The sequence below is a fragment of the Danio aesculapii genome, chromosome 16, assembly GCF_903798145.1.
Source record: "Danio aesculapii chromosome 16, fDanAes4.1, whole genome shotgun sequence".
NCBI classification, from domain to species: Eukaryota; Metazoa; Chordata; class Actinopteri; order Cypriniformes; family Danionidae; genus Danio; species Danio aesculapii.
Window position 1 is genome coordinate 33551487 of NC_079450.1, and position 20459 is coordinate 33571945.

At 37.4% G+C, this 20459-nt stretch overlaps 1 protein-coding gene across 1 annotated transcript in view; it reads left to right on the forward strand.

The window, feature by feature from the left end:
* Nucleotides 1-20459, forward strand: part of atp8b2 (ATPase phospholipid transporting 8B2) — an 82982-nt gene that overhangs the window by 6287 nt on the left and 56236 nt on the right. Inside the window, exon 3 of the mRNA XM_056474609.1 lies at nucleotides 3758-3825. Coding sequence (XP_056330584.1) covers nucleotides 3801-3825 — 25 coding nt within the window. The 5' untranslated portion in view covers nucleotides 3758-3800. The remainder of the gene's footprint in view (nucleotides 1-3757; nucleotides 3826-20459) is intronic.

A 20459-nucleotide genomic window follows, 5' to 3' on the forward strand; every position in this document is an offset into this window, starting at 1 on the left:
TGACAGGTGTTTCAGCCAGAAAGCAAGATCGCGGAGGTTGCTGCGCTTTACTGTTTGTCCTATTTCTACACATACCTCTACCTTAGCTCTACTTTGATTGCTGGCAGACTGGCAGTGTCTGTGAATCGGTCACACCTCAAGCAAAATCTTAACGGTTATAGACAGATTTTACAACATTCATTCGTATTCTTTTCGGCTTAGTGCCTTTATTAATCTGGGATCGCCACAGCGGAATGAATCGCCAACTTATCCAGCATATGTTTAATGCAGCTGATGCCCTTCCAGCTGCAACCCATCACTGGGAAACACCCATACACAGTCATTCACACACATACACTATGGACAATTTAGCTTACCCAATTCACCTATACCACATCTTTTTGGACTTGTGAGGGAAACGGGAGCACCTGGAGGAAACCCATGCAAACACGGGGAGAACGTGTAAACACACAGAAATGCAGACTGACTCAGCTGGGGCTCGAACCAGCGACCTTCTTGCTGTGAGGCGATTGTACTACACTGCGCCCCTGTGCTGCCAGATTTTACAACATATGATTGAAAATTTATCAAAAATCTATATGATTAATAATAATAGGCTTCTTGGCATTGGTCGGGGCCCCCTAATTTCCCAATGCCCTAAGTGGCTTACCTCACTTATTGGTTAAGTCCACTCCTACCCTCGATGGTCAAAAAAGCTGAAATTTGTTTTTCAAAGTTGTCTTATTTATGGTCCCCATAATTTTTTGTGCAAATGTACTGTACTACCAAATGTACGCAAAAAAATGTCTTAATTCTGTTTGCATCTTTGGATTATACCATCTCGGGTTTTGCTACTTGTGTGTGTGTGTGTGTGCGTGTGCGTGTGCATGTGCGTGTGTGTGTGTGTGTGTGATTATTTTTACCTGCTGCAGCCTATAGTTTTCGCTTTTTTTCTGTTCTCAACCCAGAGGTGGCCTTCTCCTACTCAACTCTTCCCACGCTCTCGAACAGACTGCTTTGATTGTCTACATGAAATGAAACCATATATTTATTGTGGGTATTCAAAGCAACAGATCATTGGCAGTGATGTTCTGAGGGCAGCTCAGAGACAGAAAAATATCTCTCCAATGACTTTGCATGATGACCTCTGTTGGTTAAGGAAATATAAAAGTCAATATTAGAAAGATATCAGTAATTCACTGCAGAGATTCAGTGGGGGAGGCAGAGGCTGTTTTGTAAGTTTAAGATGATGGAAATTTCCTTAAGGGAAAGTCATAAAGACCAAATGTGCTCTGAAAAACAAATCACAGCAGTGTTGCTTGAGAAACGCTGTGTTACTCAACCACAGGGGTGTAAAATTGAGAGATGTGATAGTGAGTTGAGGATAAATATTTTCACAACATTTAAAATGATTCTAAACTGTTTTGTAAAAAGAAAGACTGTTAAATCATAGATAAAAGTCAAATAGTTTGTGTCTTTAAAGGGATAGTTCACCCCAATTGATGACAATTATGTCATCATTTACTCACCTTTTACTTACTCCAAAGTTTCTTTTTTTCTACTGAACAAAAAAGAAGATATTTTAAAGAAATAAACCAATCGTTGACTTCTATAGTGTTTGTTTTTCGTACTATGGAAGTCAATGGTTACATGTTTGTAACTTTTTGTTCGCAATATCTCCAAAAGATAAAAAAAACCTTGTGTTTTCGAACCACATGAGGGCAAATGAGTTGTAACTAAATAAAATTTTTGGCTGAACTATCCCTTTAAGAGAATTTAAATATCACAACGCAAATGCTAATATCCACCATCAAAATATGCCATTGTCTGCGTTGGATAAAAATGAAATAATGTTTATAATATTTGTATTGTGTTGGATTGTATGGCATTTTAAATATCAGTATTATTTGTGTCATCTTCATTTGCAACTTTCATTCATGGAATATCTTTTTTCTTCATATTTCATTTTAATGGGCACTTATTCTACCCCTTTGGCAAGATTTAATATAAGTCTTTTGTGTCTCCAGAATGTGTCCGTAAAGTTTCAGCTCAAAATGCCCATCAGATTATTTATTATAGCCTCCAGAATTTGCCCATTTTGCTGTCTGAGTATTAGACATGGGTCGTTATAAGATTCTGACAGTATGATAACCTTGGATAAAAATATCACGTTTTCACAGTATTTTGATTACCGGTCTAAAACATTTAAAAAAAAAAAAAAAACATTTTTTCCCCCCTTTGAAAACAAGCTATTTTATTTTGATAAACATTTTAAGTATTTTAGAGCAATACACATGTCAGGCTGAATAATTCAAATGAATAACTTCTGCTGTCTTCGTTAGTTTCAGAAACACAGATTTCTTTACAATTTAAAATGGCATATTTGGATATTCTGGTGGAGATACTGCTGTCCTAAAAACTTTATATAAAAAAAGAAGAAAAAAAAGTAAAGAAAAAAAATCATACACAAACCTTAGGAACGGTATTACAAAATTTTGGCGGTTTTAAAACCTTGACTTTTCCAAACCACGGCATACCTTGAAAATGGTTATCGACCCATACTGAGTATACTGTAGCTGTTTTTGTAGCCTGTGGCTTCTCATCATGTGTTACAACATATAAACAGCACAGTGACAGAGACAGACTCGGATGAAGCTGAAATACAGCTCAATAATCAAAAATACCAAGTAAGTTTATTTGATGTATTTGTGATGGAGTTTATTCAAGCCTTTTTGAAATGATGAGTCTCACATAAATGCCATTTGCAGTACACACACACACACACACACACATATATTAGCACTATTACTGACACAATGCGGCCGTGGTGATTATAGCAGTTAAAAATTACATAGCAATTTACTGTCTTTATTACAAACATGTTCTGTTTTAATAACGTTTTAAACTTATAAAAATCACAGAGATTTGGAACAGATATTTTAATTCCACTTTATTTGCAAAAAAATGTTTTGTGGACATGTGTATACATGTTATTATAGAAACATGATGGATGCCAATCAATTCGGTTTGCTGTGAAAATTTTACATTGAGGTGGGCCTCAAAATCACTGGGATTTGGGTCCTATTTTAACATCAGGAAATTGAAAAAAAAAGAGACTTGTTGGGTTTCCATCACTCCAATGTGACAGTGGACTCTACCTACACACAGATCTATCCAAACAGCTTACAAAAGTTGATTTTCATCATAGCACTTAAATGAATTCATTAAAACAATAATGAGAATCAGCCTCATATTCTATAAAATGTCTAAACACTTCAGCACTCTGTTATCTGCCTCTTTAATCCCTTTGCATCAGACAAAGGAAACAGAAAGCAGACAGTGTGTGGCGTCTACAGAGAAAAATGTATTGGTAACCAGACCCACAGACATCAATGTGCTTCTGGAAGAGACATAACCAGACCATTTCCATTAATCAGTGTTAATAACAGTGCTCTTTCCAACTTATTTTAGAATAAATGTGTATGTGTAACTAGTAAACAGTTGCCTTATCTATTATCTAAATAATTGACTGCTATCTTAATAAATTTGCTTAAAGTCTGACATCGAGATTATGGAAACGAGTTCATTAGCAGTGGCTTAGTTTTAGCTGACTGATCTGCATACAGTCATTGTCAAGGATTAAATATCGTTGAATTTCCTGAGTGAGCGTAAACTGTTGGTTTGTCCCCTGCTTTACCCTTGAGATCCTGTTGACAGTGTGGTTCTCTCTCTCTTACTCTCTCATTATTTGTGTGTGTGTGTTTGCATGTCGGTGTAGATTTTCCCATGGGACGGAGCGGCAAAATTCCAGAGGTGTGGAAATGTTCAGAAAGAGACCTCCCCCAGGTAAACAATTAAACACTCTCCTTACAAACACACACTGTTACATTTAATTGTGATGTTGTGCTCTGAATTTCAAACACATACAGCCTTTTTAACCTTCATGTGCCAGGGAAATAATATAAATATTCATTTTCAGTCTAGACCTTCACTCTGATTTTCTAATTATTACTCTTTATTTATTATAGTGTTATATTTATTTATCTAATTTTACTGTGTTTCAATTGATGGCTAATTTGTACAGTAATTGACAAATGTGTACAGTCATTTTGAGCCATGAGGCTTTCATGCTTAATTTTCTTTTTAAAGGTGTGTATTTTCATTTGAATCACATTCATTTACTCATTTATGTATTTTCCTTCGGCTTAGTCCCTTCATTTATCGTTTAATCAGGGGGCGCCACAGCGGAATGAACCGCCAACTTATCCAGCATATGTTTTACACATTGGATGCCCCTGCAGCTGCAACCCAATACTGGGAAACATCCATACACTCTCATTCACACACATAAACTACGACCAGCTTAGTTTATTCACCTACAGTATACCGCATGTCTTTGGACTGTTGGCAAAACCTGAACACCCAGAGGAAACCCATGCAAACACGGGGAGAACATGCAAACACAGAAATGCCAACTGGCCCAGCCAGGATTCGAACCAGTGACCTTCTTGCTGTGAGGCGACAGTGCTAACCACTGATCCACCATGCCGCCCTGAATTACATTACAAATCTTTTTGTTGTTGTTGTTGTTGTTGTTGTTGTTGTTGTTGTTTTTAATGAGAACAGGCTACAATAACCATTGATTTTCCTGTTGTAAGATATCAATGTATTTGCTCACACATAGGGCGTTTTAAAACTTAATGAACAGAAAGTATGTTTTGAAGAATGTTGGGAACTGTATCTATTCTATCTAGAAAAAATGTGTAAAAAATCATTTATGCTTTTATTACTTCTTGGTTGGACTACTGTAACTCACTATATTTTGGGATTTGTCAAACAAATTAATCCCAATGCCAAGAACAACTTTATTTATTTGCAGTAAGTCCAAATTGCTGCTGAAGGCTTTTAACCGCTACCAAAAAATATGACTACATCACACCAGTCTTACACTCTTTGCACTGGCTGCCTGTGCACTATCGTGTCACTTTTAAAATTCTTCTCTTTGTTTTTAAATCACTAAATGGCTTGGCTCCTTTATATCTGTCAGACCTGTTGACTGAAAATCAGCCTGGTCGGTCTCTTCGGTCATCAAGCCAGAGATTATTATGCATCCCTAAGTCGAGGCTGAAATGCAGTGGTGACCGTGCTTTCTCAGTAGCTGGTCCTACATTGTGGAATGCTCTGCCCCTCTGTATTAGATCTATATCATCTCTGTCTGTTTTTTGATCTAGGATGAAAACTTACCTTTTTGATTTGGCATTTTATCAGTGAAAATAGTATGTTTTAGCTATAGATTTATATCTTTCTCTTATTAATTTGTATTGTGCAGCACATTGGTCAACCTTTGGTTGTGTTTAATAGTGCTATATAAATAAAATTGACGTTCACATTCACATTGGTAGCTGTTGACCTCCATAGTAAAGAAAAATATAGCGACTAGTTTACAATATTATTTAAAATATCTTTATTTGTGTTCTGCAGAAGAAAGAGTCTCAAACAGGCTCAAAAGTTATCACGTTAGTTTAGTGTGCCTGTGTGTTATTTTTAATGCAAATCCAATAATACAGTTTTTGAGAAAAAAAGTACATTGAAGAAAATGGTTTATTGCAAATTGTTGCAAACAATTTATACAACCTAATTTTAAACAATCAAATTAAGTTAGTAAATTAACATTACTACATTTTATTTGTTTGTTTAAATTCAGTCAATATAAATGGTTTACAATCACTTAACTTAAAAAAAATTGTAAATCCAATGAATATTTTTTAGTGTACTTTCAGTGTCAAAAGTGCACAGTTTTAGCTTAAACACTTTTAAATGTTCTGCTGAACAAAATAGTGACCTACAACTTGGATGAGTAAATTAACAGCTAACTTTTATGTTTGAGGAAAAATCCCTTTAAAAGACAATTTTAGAAGTTTTTTCTAAATAAAATTTTTATTGAATCATTTTAAAAATGTTGTTATATCATTCTAAAGCATGAATCTTATACTTCTGTGTGTTCACTAGCACAACATCAAAGTTAAACACATACACGTGAGTGCGTATATATGCTGAAGCATTGTGTTTAACATTCAAGAGGTTTCTTTCCTTGGCACGAGACTCTCTCTCTCTCTCTCTCTCTCTCTCTCTCTCTCTCTCTCCCTCTCTCTCTCTCTCACTCACTCTCTGTGCACATGCTCTGAGACTCTGTAACAGATGTAGCACGTGCACCAACACCTGACTAATCCAGATGTCTTCCGCAGTGCCACCATTTCTTACCCCCTCCTTGCCCTAACTTATGAAACTGCCTATTAATCAGGAGCCATTTTGGCTCAAAATCTCATTACAGTATGGACATTTCAGTGTCAGAGGAGCCAGTATGGGCTCCTCGTGCCCTCAAAGCCATCCATCTTTCACATCTCTGCAGTGTAAGTCGCCCTGGCAACCTCATCACCCAGTTTCTATTGGCCACCTCAACAGCCAATAGAAAGACTTTCTGATTATGTCATATAAAAACAACGACGTAGTGGCGCCTCTCAGTGTTTTGACAGTGTCTGGTGACAGTGCCTAACATAATCGTAGTCAGTCCTGTCAGAAATCGATATTTCTGAGGATTTAGTTATATGTCAATGACAATTTTGCGTGTTTAGGAGATTCAAAGTATATTGGTTTGTCAGAACTGAAAAACAAACACGCAGTGATATCTGGAAGAAAGTTTCTCAAGTTCAACTGAAGGTGCAATAACAGCCGTACCTTATTCAAAATGCGTTTTATGAAATCTGATTCACCCTGAATGACCTCAACGACTCTGCGGCAGATGAGAAGGGTGAGAAGGAGTGAAGTTGGTTTTACCGCCACGTCGGTAATTTGAAGTCTTTCAGTCTGCAGCTGCTGCGCGCGCGCCTTTCCGCCGCTCCGCCGACTTCTGTTTGCGCAGAGCTATGTAAATGAAACGATAGTGGGACAAGTGGGACAACATGACTATCCCGAAAGACATACCAGAGAAGTGGTTCCCAATCATTCTCCCTCTGAAAAGGAAGAAAGAGGGATTAACCAGCTCGACAAAAATAAGAAAAGGAGCAGGTACCTTTACTTTGCGTTATGTGTCATTTGTTTACCACATATGATCTATTAATGTTTAGTTGGTAGATTGTATTATTTTAAAGTGTATACAGTAACATGTAGTCACAGTGGAATAGAGGTCATTTAGACCTTGAATTGGAGATATAAACTATTTATTATTATGCTAATTTAGTTTTCAGTGTTTAATCCTCAGTGAAAACTCATGTGTCTTTAATAAAAAGATTTCCTGTTTCCCCCATATGTGTGCTTATTCATCAACTTCACCCTCATGGTTTTCATACACTCACACCAATGTCCAGTGACGTGTGTTTATGTCCCATGATAACCTTGTGATCAAATCCATCATGCTTTCCCTCATCAACATTTCACAAATCACTCAACATTAATATTAACTTCTTCTAATATTAACTCTATTAAGTTCAATTTAATTGTAAAAGTATGTAAAGATTTAGGTCTTGTTTATTACATTAAAACAACTTCATATCTGCAATGAAGGTTAATGCTTTTATTTATGGCAGATGATCTATCTTAGATTGTACTTAATTACAAACTCTTTCTAATTAGTTTTTGTCTCCTGTTTCAAAGCTGTCTGTCTGTTTTTTTGTAGATTAACCTCATTTAAAAGTGATTTAATAAACACATTCTGCAGCATCAGTTTTATTTCGTTGTTGCACCAGTTCATATTTCACTAAAAGAAGTGTTAGGAATGTTATTGTTAGTGAAGTTAACACTTTAACCGTCAATTTTAGCAATTTCTTTGTTTATTTGTCTTCCTAACAGCACATTTTGAGTTTTTATTTTAATGTTAAGCTGTGGGCATAAGGGTGAAATGCATTTGAGATATTCTGTTTATATATATGCACAGTGGCTCCCTCACTGATATATTGGTTTTATTTTATTTGCATTTTAATATTTCAGATCATCAAACAAATTAAAAATTTAGTTAAAAATAACACAAATAAACACATCATGCCATTTTGAAATTAATGTTTGTATTATTAAGGGAAATAAACAAAATCCAAAACTACATAACCTACATAACTAAAAAAAAGTGTTTGCCACAGCATCATGCAGATGAAAAACAATTGGGATCTACCAGTCTGGAAAAAGGTTATAAAGCCATTTCTAAAGCTTTGGGACTGCAGCAAACCACAGTGAAAGCCATTAGCTTCAAATAGCTAAACATGGAACAGTGAAGAACCTACTCAGGAGTGGTCGTCCTCACTATTATGCTGCCCTAGGCGGTCGCCTTGATCGCCTCTATGGACGCGCCGGCCCTGTTTGGAAGGTGTGTGTCCGTATGCGTGGCGTAAAAGTAAGGCTCCATTTCAGATAAAAGAACATCATACCAACAGTAAAATGTGGTGATAGTGTGACGGTCTGGAGTGTTTAGATGCTTTAGAACCTGGAAGACTGATAAATTGAATACTGAATACTGCTTGACTACCAAAATATCCTGAAGGAGAATGTCTGGACATTGTTAGTGACCTCAAGCTGAAACAAATTTGGGTTGTGCAGCAGGACAGTGATCCAAAGCACACCTGCAAGTTCAGTTCTAAATGGCTAAAGAAAAGACGAGACTTTGGAGTGGCTTAGTCAAAGTCCTGTCCTGAATCCAATTGAGACGCCTTTGAATCTAAAGGTGGTTCATGCTCAAAAATTTTCCAATGTGGCTGAATAACAACGATTCTGCAAAGATGAGTAGGCCAAAAGTCCTCCACAGCACTGTAACAGATTTATTGCAAGTTATTGAAAACACTTGATTGCAGTTATTGCTGCTAAGTGTGGCCCGGTTATTAGGTTTAGGGGTCAAACACTTTTTCACAAAGGGCTATGTAGTTTTGTGTTTTCTTTTCTCATAATAATAAATACCCTCTTTTCAAACTGCATGATGTGTTTATTAGTGTTATGTTTAAGTAATGCTTAAACTAGTTTCTTGATCTGTAAGAGTGACAAACATGCATTGTTTTGGCATGTGGTGGATGGCACATATTTGTGTATTCCTACATTATTCAGAAGGCTAGAAATAAGAAATATCCTCATGACACGATACTGTATGCTATACTGTATCATCACACAGTGTCTGCTACACCATAGATGTTATTATCACACAGACAGTTAGCAGCATTTGAAAACGCCCAGCATGGCTCAGGCATACGAAGCAGATTCATTTTAAATCGAAAAAAGTCCCACAAAATCACCTGTGCACTCATAACTGTTGTCAACCTACAAACAAGCCAAATGTGATTACCCTGTGTCCTTTATTGAATTATTTAATGGTACTGACATTAAGTTGAACTTTAAGATTAAGAAAGATCCAGTGGACAATAAGCCACAGAATGAAACGTGTTCGTTATTTGGGTAGGAACTCCAGTAAAAGTGCTATAGCCTTAGCAGTCATATATTTCTTAACACTGGGGTTTGTTAATGTCTATTCAGACACAGTGGTGATCGCCTGTGTAACTGTTATATCTCGATAGTACACTTAACATGGCCATTATCATCATTATACTCAATCAGAGTTAGTTAGAATGGCCTTTTGTCATCTCTGCCATCAAAATTAATGTAGCTGTATTTTCTATGGCAGCGTTTGATAAGTGACCTCTGAATGCATTGCACATTTATTTTAATGAGCTCTATCCTGGATAATAAAAGGCATAAAGGGGGACTTCACAGCTGCTGTTGGCTTTTAATAAGACTTGGCTGTCAGTAAAAATGGAAGCCATCGTCCTTGGTTGCAATTTTTGCATTTGAATACAAACAGTTGACAAAGTGCTTTATATGTGGTTTCACACAGGGCCTAAACACTCACTTATCATCACACATAAGTAAAACATCTCATCTGTGGTTTGTTGCCTAGATAAAAGCTCTGGTTTAACTTTTGAAAGCTAAGAAAGACAACAACCATCAATTTTACAATTACTATCTAAAATAATATTATCTAAAAAAATTGTATTATTAAATTCTTTGCAGGGTGTTGGCATTTGTTTATTTATTAAATACTATATGTTCAATAAAAAACCTGAATTATTATTATTATACACTCACCGGCCACTTTATTAGGTACACCTGCCAAATTGCTCGTTATTGCAAATTTCTAATCAGCCAATAACATGGCAGCAACTCAATGCATTTAGGCATGTAGACATGGTCAAGACGATCTGCTGAAGTTCCAACCGAGCATCAGAATGGGCTAGAAAGGGGATTTAAGTGACTTTGAATATGGAATGGTTATTGGTGCCAGACGGGCTGGTCTGAGTATTTTAGAACTGCTGATCTTCTGGGATTTTCACACACAACCATCTCTAGGCTTTACAGAGAATGGTCCAAAAAAGAGAAAATATCCAGTGAGCGGCAGTTCTGTGGGCACAAATTCCTTGTTGATGCCAGAGGTCAGAGAAGAATGGCCAGACTGGTTCGAGCAGATAGAAAGGCAACAGTAACTCAATTAACCACTCGTTACAACTAAGGTATGCAAAAGAGCATCTCTGAATGCACAACACGTCCAACCTTGAGGCAGATGGGCTACAGCAGCAGAAGACCACACCGGGTGCCACTCCTGTCAGCTAAGAACAGGAAACTGTGGCTACAATTCGCGCAGGCTCAGCAAAATTGGACAATAGAAGATTGGAAAAACGTTGCCTGGTCTGATGAGTCTTGATTTCTGCTGCGACTTTCAGATGGTAGGGTCAGAATTTGGCATCAACAGCATTCATCCTTTGGATTGATCCATCCTGCCTTGTATCAATAGTTCTGCTGGTGGTGGTGTAATGGTGTGGGAGATATTTTCTTGGCACACTTTGGGCCCATTAGTACCAATTGAGCATCGTGTCAGCCTACCCGAGTATTGTTGCTGACCATGTCCATCCCTTTATGACCACAGTGTACCCATCTTCTGATGGCTACATCCAGCAGGATAACGCACCATGTCATAAAGCGCAAATCATCTCAGATTGGTTCTTGAACATGACAATAAGTTCACTGTACTCAAATGGTCTCCACAGTCAGCAGATCTCAATTCAATAGAGCACCTTTGGGATGTGGTGGAATGGGAGATTCACATCATGGATGTGCAGCTGACAAATCTGGAGCAACTGCGTGATGCTATCATGTCAGTATGGACCAAAATTTCGGAGGAATATTTCCAGTACCTTGAATCTATGCCATGAAGAATAAAGACAGTTCTAAACGCAAAAGGGGGTCCAACCCGGTACTAGCAAGGTGTACCTAATAAAGTGGCTGGTGAGTGTAACTATTATTTGCAATCCAAATTAGCATTTTTTTATTAAATAAAGGACAATGAAGCTACAGTTTCATAGTGAATAAAAACATTTATAGTTGTTAATTTCACTCAAGCCCGGTGTCATTAGCAGATATAACAAAAATGCTAGCTATAAGCACGAACATTTAAAGCACAAATATCTAAAACAGCTTCCGATAACAAGTTGTTGTATATTTTTGCCATCTGTCTGTGTTCATCTAGAGTCCAATGTTCTGAGCTGCAGTCAGTGAGTGTTACGCCTGTCCTTGTATAAACTCCTGTAATTCCTTTGCTCACAAAGTCTGCTCTCTGCTATTGTACACTGAGCTCTAAAATGGCCAAACCTCCTGAATATTTGACAAACACACTCTTGATCGGTCATGCTTGAGTGGATGGATTTTGGGAAGTCCCAGCCTAAGGAAAAAGATGAGTCAGGCTGGCCATATGAAAGCATGTGCCAAAGATAAGAAGGGCTGTGGAAAAGGGAGCAGACTGAAATTGGAGAGAGAGAGAGAGAGAGAGAGAGAGAGAGAGAGAGTAGATGCAAGCAGACGATGCACAGGGACTGAGATAAAGTGAATGGTCATATGAAGGTCATGTGCATATTTGATCAGATTAGCAAATTCTGCATGATTGCTTAGCATATGTACAGAGACATACGTTAAAGCAGGGTTGGAACTAAACTCTGCAAGGCTGCTGTCCTCCAGAAACTGAGCGTGACACCATTGTTATAGCGACTTTGAGTGATCAGAAAGTTTGATGACAAACTGCAGTATGAGGTATTGTCAAATAAATCGTTGATCCATTTAGTGGAATTGACAAACTGCAAGCTTTGGATGTTTATGTCTTTTAAAATGTGAATTTTGTCACTGTTTTGGATCACATTCGCTTTTTAAAGGCCGGGACACATCAAGTTGATGCCAAACAACTAGCGCTGACAAAAAACAACTATTGTCACCTCATGTTGGCTCGCATATGTTTCTCTCACATAAACACACTGTCTGCCACATAAACACACCAAACAGACTGCAACCAACTGGTTTGAGAGCATGCATTCTGCAACTGTGTGAGATGATTTGTTATTCTCCATCTATGGGTGGCAGTAATCTTTTTTTCCCATTCAACAAAAGCAAACCGAACTTCCAACGCGCACTTGCAAAGAGTAAACATAGCAGCATTTAGTACCATTATCACATTATTGTAACCACAGAGGAATTTGCTTCAGCAAATACAGTCTTATGCAAAAGTTTAGGCACCCCTGATAATTTTTAGATTTGCAAGCCATAGCCCTGGTCTTTCAAATAAGTAATTTCATTTGGATATATTTGATACCCTGGAGAAAAAGCAACATTTCAGTTCTGACAAAACAATTATTTAATCAACAGATGTGATGCAATTAAAGTCAAAACAAAAACAGAGAGGTGCAAAAATTTGGGCACCCCAACATAATAAGGACAATCTTTTGTACAGCCACATTTTACTGAAATAACATCCTGTAGAGACTTCTTATAGCCAAGGATAATCCCTGAAGGGCCATTCTTGCTTGCAAAATTTTTGCAGTTCAGTCAGGTTTGACGGGTACATGAACGGCTCTTTTCAAATTAATCCATAGATTTTCGAAAATGTTGAAGTTTGGGGACTGGGATGTCCATTCTAGATCATTCTAAATGTCTGAGCATGAATTTATTGGTAGATCTGGAATTGTGCTTTGGGTCACTGTCCTGCTGAAACATCCAACCCTGCCATAACTTCAACCTTTTGAGTGATTCCTGGACATTGTTCTTCACAATCTGCTGATACTGGGTGGAATCTTTAACTCTGACAAGGTTTCCAGTACCTTTGCTTGTCACACATGCCCACAGCATGATGGAGCCCGCACCATATTTTACAGTAGGAAGCATGTTCTTCTCCTGGAATGCTGTGATCTTATTCTGCTATTCAAAGCGCCTATAGTTGTGGCATCTGTGCACAGCATATTTTTCCAAAATGATTCAGGATTGCCTTTGCATACCTCAAACAACTCTTCTTGATGGCAGAATGGAGAAATGGCTTCTTCTGCATCACCTTCCACTGAGTTGTTCTTTATGAAGAGTGTGCTGGACCGTGGAATAATGTACAATGACATTGTTAGCAGCAAGATATTCCTGGAGCTCTTTGGAGGTGGTCTGTGGTTTGTCTGTAACCATTCTAACCATTCTTCACCTTTGTCTTTCAGATATTTTTCTTAGTCTAGCTCACCTTTCCTTCTCCAGAACTGTTTCTGTGGTCTTCCATTTTCTTACTATATTTCTGGCTGTGGAGATGAAGACTTCAAACCTTTGTGATAGCTTTTTGCATCCTTCTCCTAATTCATGTTGATGAATTATCCTAGTTTTTAGGTCATTCGGAAGTTCTTTTGAGATTCCCATGTTGCTATTTTCAGGTTCAAAATAAGAAGCACAACTAGCAGTCGGCTATCTTTAATATCCTTACTCATGATTGCACCTGAGTTAGAATTGTTCACTGACTTACTCAAATTAATTTTGTATTGGAGTCAATCAGCATTAAGTGACTACAGGTTTTGAAATCCACAGAAAAGCGAGGGTGCCCAAACTTTGCATAGTCTATTTTTCAGTTTTAATTTAATTTCACACATCTCAATACTACTACACTACGTATTTCTGTCTGAAAAACATGACATTATCTAGCTTTCTCTAGAAACCGAATGGCATATCACTGTGATCTTCTCTTAAAAGAGCACATAATTATGGAGCTACAGAGGGGTGCCCAAATTTTTGCATAAGACTGTATGTGTGATAATCTAATAATCCAGATGCGTTCCTTCCTAACTTGAATTGTTTACTTTCTACATCACTGAAGTTTTTGAGAGCTCAATAAGACTTTCAATTGACCACTTCTTTAAGAAAGCATGGACAGAATGTATAAAGCAGTAAATGAAAAGAATGGAAACAACTCTTCTGGCAAATGCAACCGTTTATATGAATACATTAGTGAGCGTTTGGCCTTTTGTTAAGGATGTGTTTGGCTCATGCTCTGATTGTTTCTTTGCTGTGTGTGCAGAAACATTGGAGTACAGTAGCAATTAGCTCACCCACTAAGAGACTAATTTGAGCCAGTGGCTTGTCTCTTTTAGAGACTAAATGAGACAAATGCTTTGAAATATTGGTGACAACAGACACTTTAGTGGTGCTTTGGACCTACTTTGACACTTTGATTAAATGTGTTGTTTTTTCTTGACTAAAAGACTCTTTAATAGCATGTGATTGAGCTATTTTAAATCTCCTGGCAACTGATGTGAAGAATTCATGTCATTTTACTTTAATTTCTCTCACCTTGTGGTTTGTTTTCAGAATTCCTACAAGAGTGAACTTCTGGGGCTCTATTTTAACGATCCATGCGTAAAGTCTAAAGCGCATGGCACTAAAAGTATTAAGGGCGTGCCCTGAATACTGAATCCAATTTTGCTTTAAGGATGGAACAATACGCTTTGCGCCGGGGCGCATGGTCTAACAAGGTTGTGCTTATTCTCTTAATGAGTTATGGGTGTGTTTTGAGCATAACGTGCATTAAACCAATCAGTCTCATCTCCCATTCCCTTTAAGAGTCGACTGAGTTACGCCATGGCACATTTGCTATTTACATGGCAACTTTGGCTTACTTTGTACGCTTAAAACCTGAATGCTTCACTAGCGAGAAAACAGTTAAACAAACCATCTGCAGTGCGAGAATAAAGAATAAGCCTCCTCCATTCGGCCTATTTACTTTCTTTTTATTTTACTTTTACTCTTTACTTTACTCGTTTACTTTTGTGGATAAGGAAACGGTGTTGTGCTCACTCCACTAAAGACATCCATTAGCCTACATATTTGATTTTGTTTGTTAAGCACAAAGATGGGTTTCAAAACTATTTCTAAATTCAGTTCTAATTTCCAGCAAACAAATAACTGAACAAAAATAACGAAGTGTGGTCAAAAAACTGAGTTATATCCAAACATACGTCCTGTTCTTATGATGTATATGTCTCTAAAACCCGACAGGTGGACAAATAAAAAATATATATAAATTTGCAAATAATAAATAATACTGCTAATAACAATGATATTATACAAATGCAAATTGTCATGGAATTTTGTTTTTTAAATGGCCCCCAAGATGAGGCATGAAGGCAGTGGTTTTTATATTTATGTAGAAAAGAATCATTTTTGTAACATTTTAATCCTTTAATTTTTTTCATATGTAAAGATATTTGTGTATTGCTGTACATCCTGTGTGTATTAAGCCATGTATAAGCGTTTTGGACCTGCATAGGCACATAACTAACGTGCTCTGCACTGGACTTTAGACCACCTTTTAGTTGGTCACACCACCTTTTTAGACCAGATTTGCTATTTAAACAACGTGGCGGAAAACGGGAGAATTAGGTCTGAAAATAGCAACAAATCGTGCCATAAACGTTTTGCGCCTTAGGGCCCCAAATGTCAGTGGTGTGAACATGAAACATGAAAAAATGTTTTCAAACAAGAAAAGCATTTGTGCCAGTTTTGTGCCAATTTGTTTTTCAAAATGGTTCAAATGGTTTTGAAAAACAAAACAAATGATGCGACTATAAATACACAAGTGTTCACTAGTGTTCAAAATGTATGATTTCAAAGGTAAAACATTAAGCAATACTATGCTAATTCAGAAATGTAACTGAGTAACTATTGTATGTTTTTTAATCACTTGAATCCATTATTGTTTTCATTGTAGTTTTTTTATCATTTTTGTCAGTCATTAGTATTGTTTTATATGTCTATATAGGTGGTTTTTATTTGACATTTTAAACAAAATTTAATGAAATAATTTGTTGCGAACTAAAGCTAAACAAATTATATTATTTTTATAGATTTACCATTTTAGTTGACTATAATCACCCTAGATCATACAGACATGTACTCAATACTTCATATAATTATTGTATTTAAATTAAATATGGATTAAAAAAGAACATTTTAATCAAAGTGAATCTCTAAATGACTTTCAGAATAATCCATCCCTAGCTTACACGAGACATATTGTATGTACTGCAACATTGCACATCTATATCTTGCTGCTCTGTTTGAATTTGCACAGATTTGTGAGTTGGCATAGCGGATGTCCTTGGCAGTAATGCTGAATCACAGCAATAACTGCTCCTTCTCTGTCAACCACTGTTTTTTGAGAAACGTCACACAAGCAGTGTTTCACTGCGGCTTTTGCATGTCCTTGGCTGGATAAGTAAGGGCGCTGTGTTAAAAGTGCTTAATGGCCCTGTTTGCTGAGGTGATCTCCGGAAGGAACCAGACCGTTCAGCCCACTGAGCCATTATGTCATCTGCAGCCAATGGGCAGGTAATGCAGGCTCAGGCTCTGGCAGCGGTCGGCAGTGTGCTTTTCCATCAGGACTAAAAACAGAGAGTACAACAGACAGCTCCAAGCAAGGGAAAAGGAAGATGTGACCTTGAAGAAGAGGGGAGAATGCATGGAGGATGAGTACAGAATGAGGGAGTGATAGGACAGCCCTAGCAATAACATTTTACTTTAAATATAATAAAAGTGCTTTAAACATAACAGTCTAACGAATACGTAAAATGTAAAGGTAAGCAAATGTTTCAAACAGATCAACGTTCAAAATAACACAGATACTCATTCTGTTTTTTTAGTCTAGATTTAAACCCTCGAGAGACTGTTTGTTTGTTTGGAGTAGCTTGTTCCACCATGTGACAATGAGGATGCTGTCACGAATGCCAGCAATCTAGCCCTTGCAGAATGCTGGTAAACATTCTCTATCACCCGAACTACAATTCTGCCACTGAACTGCACTACATTTCCCATCAGGCACCTCACACACACACCAGTTCTGGATCAGCAATGATTACTTGCACGCAGCTGTAGCTCATGAAGACTGATAAATTGGACTATATATACACCTCACATTCTCTCACACATGGCTGAGTCTTGCTCACCTGAAACATTGCCAAGCATTATTCCTGCCTAGCCTTGCTGTGTCTTTGGATCCTTTGTTTAATTGTTTATGCTGTTTGCCGCCTGCACTGACCTCTTTGCCTGTGACCACGACTACGCTTTTGGATTACCCAAGTGGTAGGCAAAGCAAGGCTTCATGAAACACTGAAACTGTCAAAGCAAATGTGTTAGCTTTCAAAGCTTCAAAACGTTTTGAAACCCGTCTCTACAGTGACACCTTGTGATCTTTTTATGTACTGCTCTGGAACAGCTTCAGCAAAGAAACAGTTAAGCAAATTGCGGTATCAAACCCTATTGTGTAGAATTGAGTTGTCAAGTGATTTAGTGGAGTGGTGAGAGTTCCGAACTAGCATCCAGAGATAAGGGGTTTAAATCCAGGGTGATGCAGCTATAGATGTTCATGGTTTCCACAATATTCATTATTCCATGGCAGGATGCCACACCAAAATTCATCCAGCCATGGCTACATTACAGCTTCTCATTCAAAACATTCAGTCAATGTTTTTTTTTATAATGTAGTGGGTTATAATTGCACCAAAACGTATTAAAAGGTAAGTGAATTAAAACAGCGCAAACATTTCTGTAACCGTAGTAGTGCTGTGCATTATTTGTTTAACCCTTTAAGATGACATGCTGACTGACTGACTAACTGACAGGTGTGTGAAGCATGAGGCCAGCAAACACGTCGTAGCTTTCAGTTAAAATGAACACGGTTTCCATAATTATACTTTCTAGATAAAGGTCTGTGGCTCTGCATACAATGACTTTATCTTGCTGGAGTTTATAACCGTTTTACTTTGCTTCAGGACGCTTTAATGCTGCTCTGTAAGTCTATTGGAGACATTCATAAATATTCCTAGCAAATCTAATAAATGTTGGAAACATACTCATTACAGCAACGCAGTAAATCGCACTTCAGCAGCTTTTATTTGAGAGCGCACAAGAAAATCTGCACTTGAGCCGCGTGTATTTGAAGGCATGCAAAAAGTTTTGTGCACAAACAGAGGAAATTGGCGAGCAAGCAAAGAGATTTGCATGCTCATATTACATAAATGCAATCTCTACTTGTAATACTGCGCTCAGGACATTTGTCATTGAAATAATGCCACACGTAGTTGGTAGATCTGTGTAAAAGGCCCAACAGAGTCTGCCGTCATAGCTGAAAGAAATCCAAGAGGAAATTGGTCTGACATCCGAATGAACACTTTGTGAATAAATAAGTCTTGTTTTCGTCATAAAAAAGTATGTGATGTGTTTTTAACAATGTTGGAGTATTTGCACAAGTCGGGATTCGAACTTAGGTCATTTGTAGCACAGTTACTCTGTGCACATACACAGTCCACTTGGCTAGGCTACATGAGACAGAGTTTTTTTCCAACCCTGTGAGTCAAACGCAGATTTGCCAGGTGTCGAAACGCTTCTGAAATGTCCAATGCTTTGAATCGCTGTACCTGGTCCCTGGTAGCTGTACCTGGTGTTTCGAAACACTTTAGTCATGTGACCTGGGTGTTTTGAATCATGCTTCGGCGCAGTGTTTTGAAACACTGAAACACACTGTTGAACATCAAAACATATCTATCTATCTATCTATCTATCTATCTATCTATCTATCTATCTATCTATCTATCTATCTATCTATCTATCTATCTATCTATCTATCTATCTATATATATATATATATATATATATATATATATATATATATATATATATATATATATGTGCCGTATTCTAGTTTACAGGCCAAAAGAATAGGAAATGTTGTATCTAGAGAAACAGTTAACCTAATCGTTCTTTTACTAATTTAAGTGAATTGAACATAAAACAATTAAGTTGAGTGAAGGGACAGGTGAACAAAATTGGTATTCATGGTAGTACGTGAAATTGGAACAAGTAAAAAAAAACATAAAATGCACATAGCAAAATGCAAACTAAAATGATTTGTACATTGTAAAAATGCTGGGTTCCACACAATTCCTTCATGTTGTCCCAACACATATCCAAGAAGTTAAACTTAAATGGATTGAGCAAAAAACAATTAAGTTTTCCCAAAAAAACGCAAATGAATTGTGTTGATTCAGCTCGTTTTAAATAAGTGAACAAGCACCATGGATAATTTTTTTGGGTGTATGGTACAGTATGATTGATCACAGTTAACCCTAAACCCAACCCTTCTCATTAAAGCTAACCCTGGTCAGGCTTGTGTTTACACTGCCAATAGTACCCTTTATTGGTAGATGTAGTGTAGTGTATGTCAAAAAGTTGCAATCAACACCATTTGATATCCTTGGTGTATGCTTGAGAGTAGCGATTGATGAAAAAGAAAGCCATAGAGGCCTTTTACATATCTTTTAGTTTTTTCAAATGTAGAAGCATGGCAAGTGCGTGCAGAGAGAGAGGAAGCAGCATGCCTCGTGCCTCATATGTTTTTAAATGCAACGTGTGATTAGCCCCATAAACATTGGGAGACATACAGATAACTTATTGCTTCTTGACATATGCCTGTTTGTCAAAAGAAGACAACTTTCATTGTTTGAGCAGAGGGTGACCATGGTTCATAACTGTGCTTTGTCATTTTATTATTGCGATGCAGTATTTCAGCGGTGTATTTAAAAACGCTGCTTCTTGTCTTGTCATTCCTTTTGTACCACATGCAATGATTCTAATCAGCATTCTGCAGTGAGTCTAGCTCAGGGATGGGCAAACTCGATCCTGGAGGGCCAGTGTCCTGCATAGTTTTGCACCAACCCTAATCAAACACACCTGCTTGTAGCTTTCTAGTGATCTTGAAGACACTAATTAGGGTGTTCAGGTGTGTTTGATTAGTGCTGGAGCAGAACTCTGCAGGGACACCGGCCCTCGAGGATCGAGTTTGCCCATGCCTGGTCTAGCTGCACCCTTTAGGTATCACATAAGGGTAGTACGATATACTGTTTGCTATTTTGGTACCAAACACAAGTTCTGACAGTGGACATGGAAGTAATTGCGTAGCATATTGTACTGAACCAAACTGTACTGCTCAGTCAAAATGAGCCATTAGAGACACATCATATAGGTGGAACAATTTTTCAAGTTTTTGAAGTAGTAAAGCAATTATTGCATAACTGGGAGCAAAAAAATTATAAAAAATCAAAGCCATCAGATCAAACCTA